At 43.7% G+C, this 12,564-nt stretch overlaps 1 protein-coding gene across 3 annotated transcripts in view; it reads right to left on the bottom strand.

Annotated features, from left to right (window-relative positions):
* Positions 1–12,329, bottom strand: part of sh3tc2 (SH3 domain and tetratricopeptide repeats 2) — a 31,428-nt gene extending 19,099 nt beyond the window's left edge. Inside the window, exons 1-3 of one of the 3 annotated variants that reach the window (XM_083785934.1) lie at positions 12,016–12,329; positions 3,715–3,898; positions 1,869–1,967 (exon numbers count right to left, since the gene is read on the bottom strand). In XM_083785934.1, the coding sequence (XP_083642060.1) occupies positions 1,869–1,967; positions 3,715–3,739 (124 nt within the window). In that variant the 5' untranslated portion in view covers positions 3,740–3,898; positions 12,016–12,329. Of the gene's footprint in view, positions 1–1,868; positions 1,968–3,714; positions 4,279–12,015 lie in introns of those variants that run through there. The other 2 variants (XM_083785935.1, XM_083785933.1) reach the window with 2 other exon arrangements.
* Positions 12,330–12,564: the final 235 nt, after the last annotated feature.

Below are 12,564 nucleotides of genomic sequence, written 5' to 3'. Positions count from 1 at the left end.
TTATCTTTATCTTCATGGACGAGATTTGGATAAAGGTCATGTCCCGAACGATGTATAAGCCGGTGTTTCTAAAACAGTGCAGGCCTGTCTGTATGTACACACACACCAGACTGGCTTTGCGCACACACAGACAAAATGTAAACATTGTTTTCACAGGACGTCTGTTCTAGCCTGGCTAATAAGCCAGACCGAATCAGCCGTTGTGATATTAGTCTGGCTTATTAGCAATGCTACGTCTGTTCAACTGTGACGTGGTCGGGGGAAAGAGTTGAATGTTTTACCACCGAAGAGAAAGAACTCATCTTTAGTGCTCATCAGACGATGTGGGTATGATGAGCTGGTACATTGCAAGGGTGTGTTCAGTCTGTACTTAAACAGGATCCTCATCTGTTTCACACCTATAAATATCAGCCAGATGGTGGTTGGTTGTACAGAATAGTCTGTGACTGTGGGTTTCCCCAGACTGGCTTCCATTGTGCACAGAGGATGTATGTCCCAAACAATTTGTGCGACATCAGATGCCCTAATTGTGTGTCACTGACAGAGACTTCATGCTTACTTCCAGTTGTGGGGTGGGCGATATGGAAAAATATAATATTATATTATAATAATATTTTATATGATATTATTTTCAAGCCGTATCATGACACACGATATTATCACTATTCTTTTTCATGTTGGTTTTTATAATTATTTTTCAAGTTACAGTACAACCATCTACAACAAGGTAACGGAAACTAAAAGAAAAAGGAGTAACAGACCATTTAGACCAACATACTTATTTATTTTTGGCGAACGATACCGTCGTACTACAGAAGTATAAATTAATAATTAATTATAATAATTAACTCATTTTGGGGTGCGGGCCACATTGGGCAAAAGCTGACTTGAAGTGGGCCACAACCAGTTCTCACACACATTCACTTATGTATACAGCATTGTTTAGCTACTTAAATTATTGACATGAAAAAGTGAAAACATTACCAGGTCTAACCCATTCTGTACGGGAACCCCTTTTGGTGTTTTAATTAAGCATTATGTTATACTTTAGCAGATCTACAAGCTCATAGCACGCCACCGAGTGGCGTGCTACGAGCTTGTAGGTCTGCTATTTTTTTTAAATCGTGAAAATGCGGCACAAATCTTTGAATATATATTCTTTCAGAAGACTTTTTTTTATTTCGATGTCAGGCCTAAGCAATCATTTGACACCCCTGGTCTCGGCGATATTTATCACCATATTGCTTCCAGTGTCTCCTGCTGTATCTGTGAGTGTGTCTTGAGTTTCTGTTTGACTGAATGTCCTTCACCACAAGGGGTGGGATGTGTGTGTCATTGTACTCTTCTGATTGTCCTGAAAGTATTCACTGCGTGGTAAGGCTGTCTTAGTGATGCCTCACGTATAAACCTCACACTGATTATCTGCCTGATTACTAAGCATTTAAAGTATGAGGTATAAAGTACATGCAGCAGCCTTGTGTTCATATACAACAAAATATTAAGACTGACGTTATGTATCTTTCGGGACCTTTCACTGCTTCGTCTCAACCATTACTCTATGGCTCTGGTCTCAGCCACCGCGGTTTGACATTCCGTTTTCTTCCCAAAGTTGAATGTTGCCACTACTGTTGGAGCAGCCATAAACTACACAGGTTCATCCCGATGTTCTGGGCATCTTTGTAAAGTTAGTGTTAGTAAAAAGCAGGTAAAAGAGTAACGTTTGACTTTGAGCAGACTAACATCAGTCACTCTACCATTCAATGTACTATAAGACATGCAGGTTTACACCGCAGCTATGTCGTCTCCGCCTACAGGAAATACGTTTGCTGCGACCATGAGACCCGTTTCTGAATGCGTCTATAACTTACCTTGAGTCATGATGTCATTTCCTGAGAAGTGCTCATTGGTTCCCCCCAGAGTGTATGGGGGCTCCGTCCAAAGAGCATCCAGCTCAGCAGGGAAGATGTCTGTGGGAGGAGGAGGGGGGCATTCGAGAGATCAGTGTTTTTTTTTTTTTTTTTTTTTTATATATATTCTTTTTTTATCCCACGATTTTGTAACCCATTTTTCACCCCTGTGTCAATCATCTAATGTGATCCTGGGCTCTACACACCCTCCACCAACCTGGTGAGAGCAACGGACTTGAACTCATGCTTCCTTCATGCCTGAGTGTCCAAGTTGCTCCTTTACACCTGACAGGGGGGAGTTTCCCTGGTTGGAAGGAACACGTTATTCCAACCAGTTCCTTTCCCCTCCATCAGGCAGGGGGAACAGGGGGAGGCAGTTTAGAGACCAGGATTACTGAGAGATCAGTGTTGCGCAAACAATAACACTGTCATGGAATTGTCTAGCCTGATTTCCAGCCTTATTCGTAAGGGGAAGTTGCAGCAGTAGAGCGCATTGATACCACTTCAAACTGGTGTTTCTGTCCCAACCCACCACAGATCAATCAGAAGCCTCGGGTCGGCATATCCCGCCTTAGTGAGTATAGCAAAGTGACAATACAAATCACAGAACGCAAAGAATCAGGCTGGAAGCCAGGCTAGGAATTGTCCTGTTTCTCATCTAACTCCATCCAGCGGTTTTCATGCAGACAAAACCACATTGCAGCTTAATGACGAACAGTAACAGTTAATTAGGAGGGGGGGGGGGTCACAGCAGGGCACACACTGTGCAGCGGTTTAGACAGAGCGATGGGTTAGTCACACAGTGGTTTGTTGTCAAAGCAGGGTCCAGGCGGGGACCCCCAGCGGTCCTTGAGGGGGTTCCAGCCAAGGGGTCCCCAAGTCTTGAGATTATTCTAATATAGAAACTGCATGCTCGCACAAGTTGACCATATTTACAACATGTTTCAATATAATCACTGATTAGATTTTCATATCAGGGTCCCGCTGTGACAGAATAATTTTCAATCGGGGGACAGGGTCCATTGCCTAATGAAAGTCAATTTGTCGGCGACACAAAACATTATAAAATATATATATATTATTTGAAAACCCCCTGGGTTAGTGTAATAGCTAACAGGGAGTTTGGGGGTGGGGGTCTCACAAAGACCCTGCACAGACAGACACACAGCTACACTGACAGGACGTGAAGCCTAACAGCCACCTAGATACAGTACAGTGGCAAACACGCTGCCCTGCCCCTGACCGCCAGTGCACAGTGACATGTCAGCAAGGTCACACACACACACACACACACACACACTGCCAGCCAGGCGTACAATAGTGTCACACACACACACACAGTCAGGAAGGGAGCTCAGGACATGACGTGTGCGAATAGGAAACCTTTTGTACACCTTGTTCCGTCCATAAACCACCCTTAGGCGTCATTCATCTACGCATTTTAATCTGCTGATAGTCATTTTAATATTACTTTTCTTCATTTAAGCAAACCACACACGATTGGTCAGTATAGTGCACGTTCACAAACACAGCGGCAGTACTTGCTACTTGGCAACATTGGAGGAAGGGGAGGAAGGGGGACACGAAGACAATAAGGCACAGTGCAGTGCACACACACAACTCTGCATGACAGCACAGGAACAACAAGGGAGAGCACAGTCTTTTCCTCCCTTCACTGTCCCACACAACAACACAGAACAAAGTTATAGCTCCGACGGGGGCCACCTAGACACGACACACACACACACACAGTCTGGCTGCTGCGATTGTTATAGCGTCACACCAACATGCCTCGCTCCCCCTTTACCTTCATGGGCAAGTCTATTACCCATGGTTGTCTGCACAGAGAGCTACTACAGTCCTGTCTTATGTGTGAGCGCACCGGTCCGCATCATGGCAGTGCGGTAGGTAGGTAGGTAGGTAGGGACTGTAGGTAGGTATAGCAGCACATACAGAGCTGCCTGCCTGCCTGCCTGCCTGGGACCACCGACCTGTGAAGGAGGAGAGGCAGGCTTTCATCAGTCGCTCCTCGCAGCAGGGGGAGTCCAGCGGCGGCGGCTTGCAGCAGCAGCAGCAACAGCGGCAGCATGCCGCCATGCGGCCCAGGAGCCGGCTGCCGGCGTCCATCCTCCCATCCGCTGCTCCACCGGTACGAACGTTACACTATCCCGACGACTCCCTCTGTCCCTCTGACGACTCCCTCTGTCCCTCTGCCTGGCTGTTCCCTTCCCCTGCTGCCGTGGTATTCCCTTTCCTTTTTTCTCTCTCCCTCTCTCTTTCTCTCTATCTCTCTCTATCTCTCTCTCTCCCTCCCTCTCTCTCTCTCTCTCTCTCCCTCCCTCTCTCTCTGTTACGTTCTTCTATCTACCTCCACCTCACTGCAGCTCACTCTCTCTCTCTCTCCCTGTAAGCTCCTCTGTCTGTATGAGAGCTCCCTGTGTGTAATCCCTCTGTCTTGGCGATGCACACTCCATCACTCCCTCCCACCACCACCACCATGCCTCTCTCTCTCTCTCTCTCTCTCTCTCTCTCTCTCTCTCTCTCTCTCTCTCTCTCTCTCTCTCTCTCTCTCTCTCTCCTCAGTAGCTGCCCAGTCTGGGAGCACAATACAAAGCACTCTCTGCTATGGGTTGGTGTGTGTGTGTGTGTGTGTGTGTGTGTGTGTGTCTGTCTGTGCGTGCATGCGTGAGTCCAGACTAAGTTTCTCTTTGTGTTGTTGAGTGTGTACTGTATGGGTCAGTGAAAATATGTTCAGTATGCATGTGTGGATAAATGTGTGTGGATGCGATTGTGGGTGGAATAATCCCAGTTTGTGTGTGAGTGCGTGTCCTTGTTTTTTTGCTCGTGCATGCGGCTCTCCGACGTGTGCGTGTGTGTGTGTGTGTGTGTGTGTGTGTGTGTGTGTGAGTGCATGCGTGCGTGCGTATGGAGGGTTGTACTCTGCTGAGACAATGGGGTCGATTTAGGACTTCTATGTTACTTACTTCTATATTACTAATCTAATTACAGTATTATGATCTGGGGGCGTGTAGTATGTCATATTGCAATTTTGGGCATGTTAAGAAGCGCTTTTGACACCCCGCGGAGTGCGCAAAACGGCCTTGAATTAGTCATGGGTGTGTTTAAGGCGTGTTTGAGACGTACCCAATCAACATGTCCGTACTATTCTCTTTACCAGTCAGCTGATGTCACATACGGAATGCGCACTTTGGGGGTCGTGGTATGACATTTCTTCAGGCTGGCACCATAGAAGACATGACATGCCTTTGTCACATTTGGGTTAATTATTCCTATTGCACTGCATGCTGTCACCTTTATGCCTCAAAAGAACAGACCCACCTTTCAGATCGGAATGGAATTGCGAGTAGATAGCAGCATATTGGCAAATTGCCAATCCATGCGTAATTAATTAATTCGATAACGATAGAACCATGTACCATACAGCGAATGAAAGCAAGATTCATAAGGAATATGGAGATTTTTACATTTAATAAAACGGTTGAGAAATGAGAGAACCATGAGTGTTTATAGGCTAATATCAACGTTTTTTTATGAAAGACCAAACGGGCTGTGAACTTGAAGAGCTCAATCACCATCCCGACACGGAAGAAATATAGCCTAGTGCATGCATGTATATGCACTGTTGCACTTGCACACAGTAGCCTACACACGCTCTTTATTTGTTTCTATTGAAAAACACCAGTAAAATAACGTTTATTATATTTTATTTCATTCAAGTCACGACGAAGGAATGAGTTGAATGCGTGCTGCGTAATGCTGTGGCCCCGATGGTATGGTCTTCGCTGAGTTCGCTCGTAGCATTTTATTGAAGAAGACTTGAATCGGGTGTGATACAGCATATGAAAGCACATTTCCCACGGATTATGGAGATGTTTTTATTTATTTTTAAGGTTGAGAAATGAAAGAATTATGGCCGTTTCTAATCTCAACATTTTTTTTAAAATGACGCAAAACTGCCATGTCTCATAGAAACAAGTAAATAGGTCTATAAAAATAAGCGCATATAACAGGGGTCTGTAACCTATTTTAAATGAAGTGCCATGTTTTTATTTTCTAAATAGTGAGTCTGCCATATCCAGATTAATTTGAATGACACCACATTAAAATAAAAAAACATATTTTGATTGTCCACAAATATAAAGTTCTTCCTTCTTTTTAAATATGTTCTTGCACATTGTTATAATGATCATTATATATCCCCCTGCAGTCAGAGTTCATAGTTTTAATGAATGAATGTGATGCATTGTGAGCTGGTATAGATCTGCTATTTTCAAAAGTAATCTTTTTATTTAATTTTTGGATTAGCTGTCCTTAGTTGGGCAAATGCATTCATCTGGGGATCCTTGACATGGGAATGTGCTGTGTGACGATCACTGGTTTAAACAACATTAGGAGAAAAGCCCAAATAACCACTTTAGAAACAAGAAAAGCAACCACACAAAGCAACTTTACAGAAAAATAAGCCGCTTATAATAAACAGACATGGCAACACTCTACCAGCCTTCCAGAGCCGCTCAAGTGTCAAATCAAACAGTGCTTTTTGCGTTTATGAGGTGGTCAGACCCACGTCTAATCGTTATGCGCTGAGTGTCTTTAGGTCAAGGGGCTTAATAGCAAATTGCGCAAAGCGAGAATAATTAACATATGGACACTCCCACAATGCTAAAATATTCAGGGACGCGGTATGCCAAATGTGTGTGCGTTCAACACGGGCCGAGTGCGTTCAACACGGGCCGATATGCCTTTCATAATACGAATGTGCGCAGAGCGAGGCCAATTTATGTATCACGACCTGGTAAACTGCACCTTCAAAATCGACCTGAATGTATTGCTGATCCACTGTAAGGCAATGCCACATGCAGACTACAAGGTCGCAGCAGGACGGCTACAGTATAAGGCCTGCACGTCACACAGATCTGGGATCAGCGTATTCCGACACACTCATCACGTTTTGCCCTCAGAACAACAGAGCAGGTGAACTGGGACGACCTCATCCATGTTACCATACCGTAGAGACCCATCTGTGGGTTACCGCGGACTCGTTTTTATGGGGTCACGACTCAAGTAAAAATCCCATTTTAAATACAAACGTTTAAATACAAATATATATTTCAAACGTATATTTACGTAGTTTTATACATTTTAAAACAAACAAATCTGTCCATGTCCATGAATACAAATAATAATTAAGTAGTGAAAATATGATCTACGATTTTCACTAGTTTGGGTTTCCGAGAATCTCTAATCTCTCTTTTGGGTCTCCACCGGAAAGGTTTGGGAACCCTTGCTGTAGTGTATATAATACTGACATTTGGGTACCCTGGGATACCCTGTTCGTGTCCCATTTGGGTACCCTGGGATACCCTGTTCGTGTCCCACGATTATTGACCAGGATGGATCATTATTAACTGACTACGCAACTGGAACGTCACACTGTGACTGCACTGCATGATTCTGACGGCATGCCTGCCTTGTTTCAACTTTAAGGCATTCGGCAGAAGGCACTCGTTAATATAGATGTTTATCATTATGTGCATAACAACTCATAAACAAGGTTTAAGTATTATTATTAGTGCTGGTCATAAATTTGCATTATAAGCTCAGCACATAAAATCAAGTCCGTGGCAAACAGTTGTCCTTGTCCGTGGCACATTTTAGACCATGATCGTCTTATGTTGTGCATAAGACCCAATTAGCTGAATGTCAGGTCTCCAGGGTTTCTTCAGAATATGTATGACACTGATTTACTTTGACACTATGGCATATTTGGAGTCCATCTGTGACACTGCCACATAGATGTGTGAAGAAATGTATTTACTGTCCTGGTATTATAAAAGAAACTAGGGAATATATTGGTTAAAAGATGGTTGAATATTTAACCCTGAAATGTGTAGTCTACAGAAGATATTTTTTGATTTGTGTGGTTAAACCATGGTCATTCATTTTCTGTTTGATCATAGGGGAGCTGTGGGGGAAAGCATGTTACAGGTAGCAATAGTTCCAGGAAGTGAGGTACCAGGAACAGCTATAAAAGTACAGGAAGTGAGGCAGCCAGCCGGGGCTTCAAAAAAGGTGGTGGTTTGTCTAAGAGACTCTTTTAAGGCCAATACTAAACCATAATCATAAATTATGAAAAAGAGTACAGTGGGGCCGGATAACTTTGAGATCTGATGAAAAAAAGTTTGCTCTAGGACTAGGAACATTTCTGAGGGCATAGCTTTGAATCAATTCAGAGCTTTTGGACCAAGGGGAAGCTGCTGTGGCAGATCAGGCATCGAAATGCTAATCTGGGTGCTTGCTTTCACCTGCCAGGTAGGTAAGGGTATGCATGCATACAGTACTGTACTCTGCTTAGGCTACTTGTTCACAATGAAACCACCACCAGCAAGAACACCCTGGCTGGCCACAGCGATGCCATGGCCAGGCCCCCATGACGATTATAAAAACATTTAGTCTCTGACCCAGAGTACAGGAAGTACTGGAAGTACTGGCTAGGCAACAGCTAAGATTAGATACCAGATGAGGAGCTTTTGATTTGGTGTAGGGATGTGTAAATGTGTCCAAAATGAAAATCAATTTGTATAATTCAATATTAACGATTAATCGTTTGGGGGGGGGGGGGGATTTTCTTTTCCTTTTTTTTTTTTTTTTAATGAACCCTACAAATAAAAAAAATCTTCCCCCCAAGGGGTACCTAAGTCAAAAAAGTTTGGGAACCCCTGATGTAGTTGATTAACAATAATTGTAACTCTTGAGAGTTAATAAGGGTCCATTTGGTTACTAACTCCATCTTTTAAATGAGGACCACTGGTGGTCCCTGGACCACTGTTGATCCAATTGATCACCATAGCAACCCCAGCCTAGGCCTGATTAGGTAAATTCCCAACACCTGCTAAATCCTCCAAACCTGTATCTTGATTGGAATCAATCTCCACTCACACTCCTCTCAGTCATGCAGCTACACAAACACATCCCAGGCACACTTTGGTAGGCCTATAGCCCTGTCCTGTTTGGATGACAATATTGCCTTTCCAACAGATTTTCATTTAAAAAAAAAAAGAAAAAAAAAGATTAGGCTATCGATTATTAATTTTCCTAATCGATTTCGGATCCTATCAACGATAATCTATTAATCGATTAATCGGACCCATCCCTAATTTGGTGGTTGGTTGGTTTTGATTTTGTCTGCTGACATCATGCACAGTATGTCAATAATCCGGGTTGTTTAGCTTGTAAATGCTATCTTTAGTGCATCAGCCTCAGGTGAAGACCTAAACCAATCGAGTGCATCATTCATAATAGTGTTCATCATTGCCTGTGTACTGTACTGTGAACCATTGCAATTTTGGAAGGAATAATTATCTTACAGTGGAAAGTATCCTCCAAGGATTGCTTGGGAAAAGCAATTATTGTTATTTTATTATATTATGAGAGGTTTTGTGTTACAACATGCTTATTAACCACATTAACCTTAGCCTCCCTGATCTGGGCATGTTTTTTTAATCGGCAAACATTTGGCAAAAATAGTTCTAGTTCAGCGTTGTGTTGCATGGACATTGGCATCAAAACGCATCTCTTCGCGCCACGTTTTCCAGCTTGTAGATCGTCTACTTTTGTGTGACGCTGTAGTATGATCAAGTAGGGGAATTAATTTACGAAAAAAAGTAAAAACACAACAAGTAGACATTCAGTAGATGTTCTGTGGTCTGAGGTTTTCTGAATAATTATCGCCTCAAAAAGTGTTCCACAGGCAAACTGATTTGCCTGTGGACCATGATGTCATCAGAATCAAGATCTGGATCTATCCGTTTAAGAAAATGCATTTCAAACAATGAAATTGATTGCCAGGTATATAATCAATGTGTGAATAGTTTTCATTGTTTGAAAAGTGTTAAAATATGGAGATAAGAGATTTCTGACCCGACAACAATGAAAAATATAAAACTACTAAGTCTACTGGCAGACAGTGTGTACAAGAAAGGTGGAACTGATCAGTTCAGCGGTTTCTGGGATTACTATAACTCTGGTCACACAGACAGAGAGGGACTCACAGATAGACAGACAGGAGCCATGCTGTCAGAATCTAGGCCTTTCAGGAGGCCAATTATTTTGGTGGTCCTCTATTAAAAAATGGCTGCTATCTTGTATTTCGTAGCTGTCGGGCAGAAACGGTTCATCTCTAAATCAACTTTTCTGTGTTTTTTCGTAAAATAACTCCATAGCACCACTGCCGATGTGATCTTAAGTTAGCAACAGAACAGTAACAGTTAAAAACATACGTGTGCGTGCGTATATGTGTCTTGTGAGACTAATGGCTTATGGTGTGTCAAGGCGTACGCTGACAGTGTTTATAGGAACCTTTCTCTGTTTCCCACAGTTAGACAGATTCTGCCTAATTTAATAAACAGGACTGTCACAATCTGGCCCTTTGTTTGCCCCGAAAAAGCCTGTGTAAGAGGCGACAGCGGTCTCAAAATGCATCCAAAACAGCAGTGAGCATGCAGTGTAAATAGGTCCATGCTATGTGGTCTGATGGCAAACACAAATACCTGTACAGTCACGAGATTTTAATGTCATCAGATTACACTGGCTTACTGAAACACCTTCACAACAGCGTGACAACGGACCGTTGCTTTCCTCACAGCTCTCTGTTCAGCCAAACTAAATGACTGTTTTATCGTGCACGGCTTCACTCAGCACAAACATAAAGAAAAGGACACATTAGACCACAAAACACTCCTATTGTCTTTCCAAAGGCAGGAACTGGAGAGTCCACGGGTCTGCACACACTGCTAAACAGCCTTGTTTTTCAAAGAGACTGTGGGACCTCACAGGGAAGCTCAGCTCAGGCTGCAATTCTGACACTCGGCGGTCCGTGACGGAAACATTCAAGCGAATCATACTGATTAGAAACACATGGTGCCAACACAATCTGGTGGTGGTGGCATGCACTCCATCGGGAGGGATTCCGGGCAGAGTCGTTAGAGGTGCTGCATGTGTGTACAATGTGGGTCTGTGGGTTAGGGCAGTCAGTGTGGTATAGTCAGCATGGTATACTGTAGCTATCAGAGCGGCTCTTGTACAGGCAGGGCTGTAACACGAGACAGGCGGGGGGTACAGCCTCTAAGTTTAGACTAAACCCCCTGTTGGCTCAACTCGCATGCCTGTGCGTCTGGGACAGTACAGTAGTAGCTGCAGGGAGATTCCCACAATATTAAACGGTCTCCCAAAGCAGCACGCCCCAAATAGATATACCCACATGTGGGTTTTGTCTGTTTCTTCATTTTGTCAAACCACTCACTCCCTTATTACTCACTTCCGTTAGGAGCAATCCACAGCTATAAAACAGTATGATATACAGTATCTCATACATTGACCAGTGAGCTCAGCTGTTTATTGGCCTCCTGCCCATACAGTAATTCAACAGATATGACAGAGATTCTTCTCATGGTGCTTCAAAGTGAGCCAGTGACAGATTAGGGAGAGTATGGAGATGCAACACTTGGCTATTACTTTTGGACACATAAATCTGAACTTTGGTTTCATCTGCAGTATTTTTTACAGCCCTCCTCTCTTATTTTTATCAGCGGTATTGGGGTGGAGCTGAAGAGATTGATAAAGGACAGTGCATGGTGGGACATGAAGAGGCGTTCAGCTATGTGACTACAAGTCGCTTTTCCTGTCCTCCGTTATGCAAGGAAGTGCTTCCTTCACTACGCACCAAGTCAAGACAACCTATTGTACAAAGTACAGAAACTGCTGTAACACAGAATTACTGCATGACAGCTATCAGTCACTGTCCCTTGTACATTATGGCCCACACACACACACACACACACACACACACACACACACACACACACACACACACACACACACACACACACACACACACACAAACACACACACACACACACACACACACCGAGAAGTGACAGCAGTTTTGTGATGGCTAAGTTACAGAGTAAAGTTACATGATTGCTCTTACTGCTAAACCATGTGCCATTTAACAAGTTTGTGAGACAATGTGAAGCAATGTGAGTATCGCTCAACTCCCAGAAACAAGATCATAGAATATGCTACTTACCCCTGTCCTGCTGCTGCCCACTGTCCTCTCTCACTTCATTCCTCATTGGCTGTGTGTGTGTGTGTGTGTGTGTGTGTGTGTGTGTGTGTGTGTGTGTGTGTGTGTGTGTGTGTGTGTGTGTGTGTGTGTGTGTGTGGTCAGGGTTTAGTGGGTGAAGGTCGCCTCACCGCTGCTGTGTAAAGCTACAGTCATTCTTCACCGGCAGTCCAGATAAGTAGTGGACTGAGAAAAACAAACTAAATAGAAAGTGAGTTCTGCAAGTCATCAGAGTGTTGCTGTGTGTGTGTGTGTGTGTGTATATGTGTGTGTGAAAGTGTGTGCGCGCGTGTGTGAGTGTGTGAGGTACTGAGAGGCTGTCCTGGTCGGCATGTCACAGGCTGAGGCTGTATGTTTCAACTCCTCCCCTTATTCCAAGGGACAGGGGAATAGTCTCTCTCTCTCTCTGTGTCTCTCTCTCTCTCTCTCTCTCTCTGTCCGTCTCTCTCTCTCTCTCTCTCTCTCTCTCTCTCTCTCTCTCTCTCTCTCTCTCTCTCTCTCTCTCTCTCTCTC

The sequence above is a fragment of the Protomyctophum parallelum genome (genome assembly GCF_964188405.1).
Source record: "Protomyctophum parallelum genome assembly, chromosome: 16".
Classification (NCBI taxonomy): domain Eukaryota; kingdom Metazoa; phylum Chordata; class Actinopteri; order Myctophiformes; family Myctophidae; genus Protomyctophum; species Protomyctophum parallelum.
Note: the sequence above shows the minus strand (reverse complement) of the source record. Positions and strands in the feature narration are given on the sequence as shown.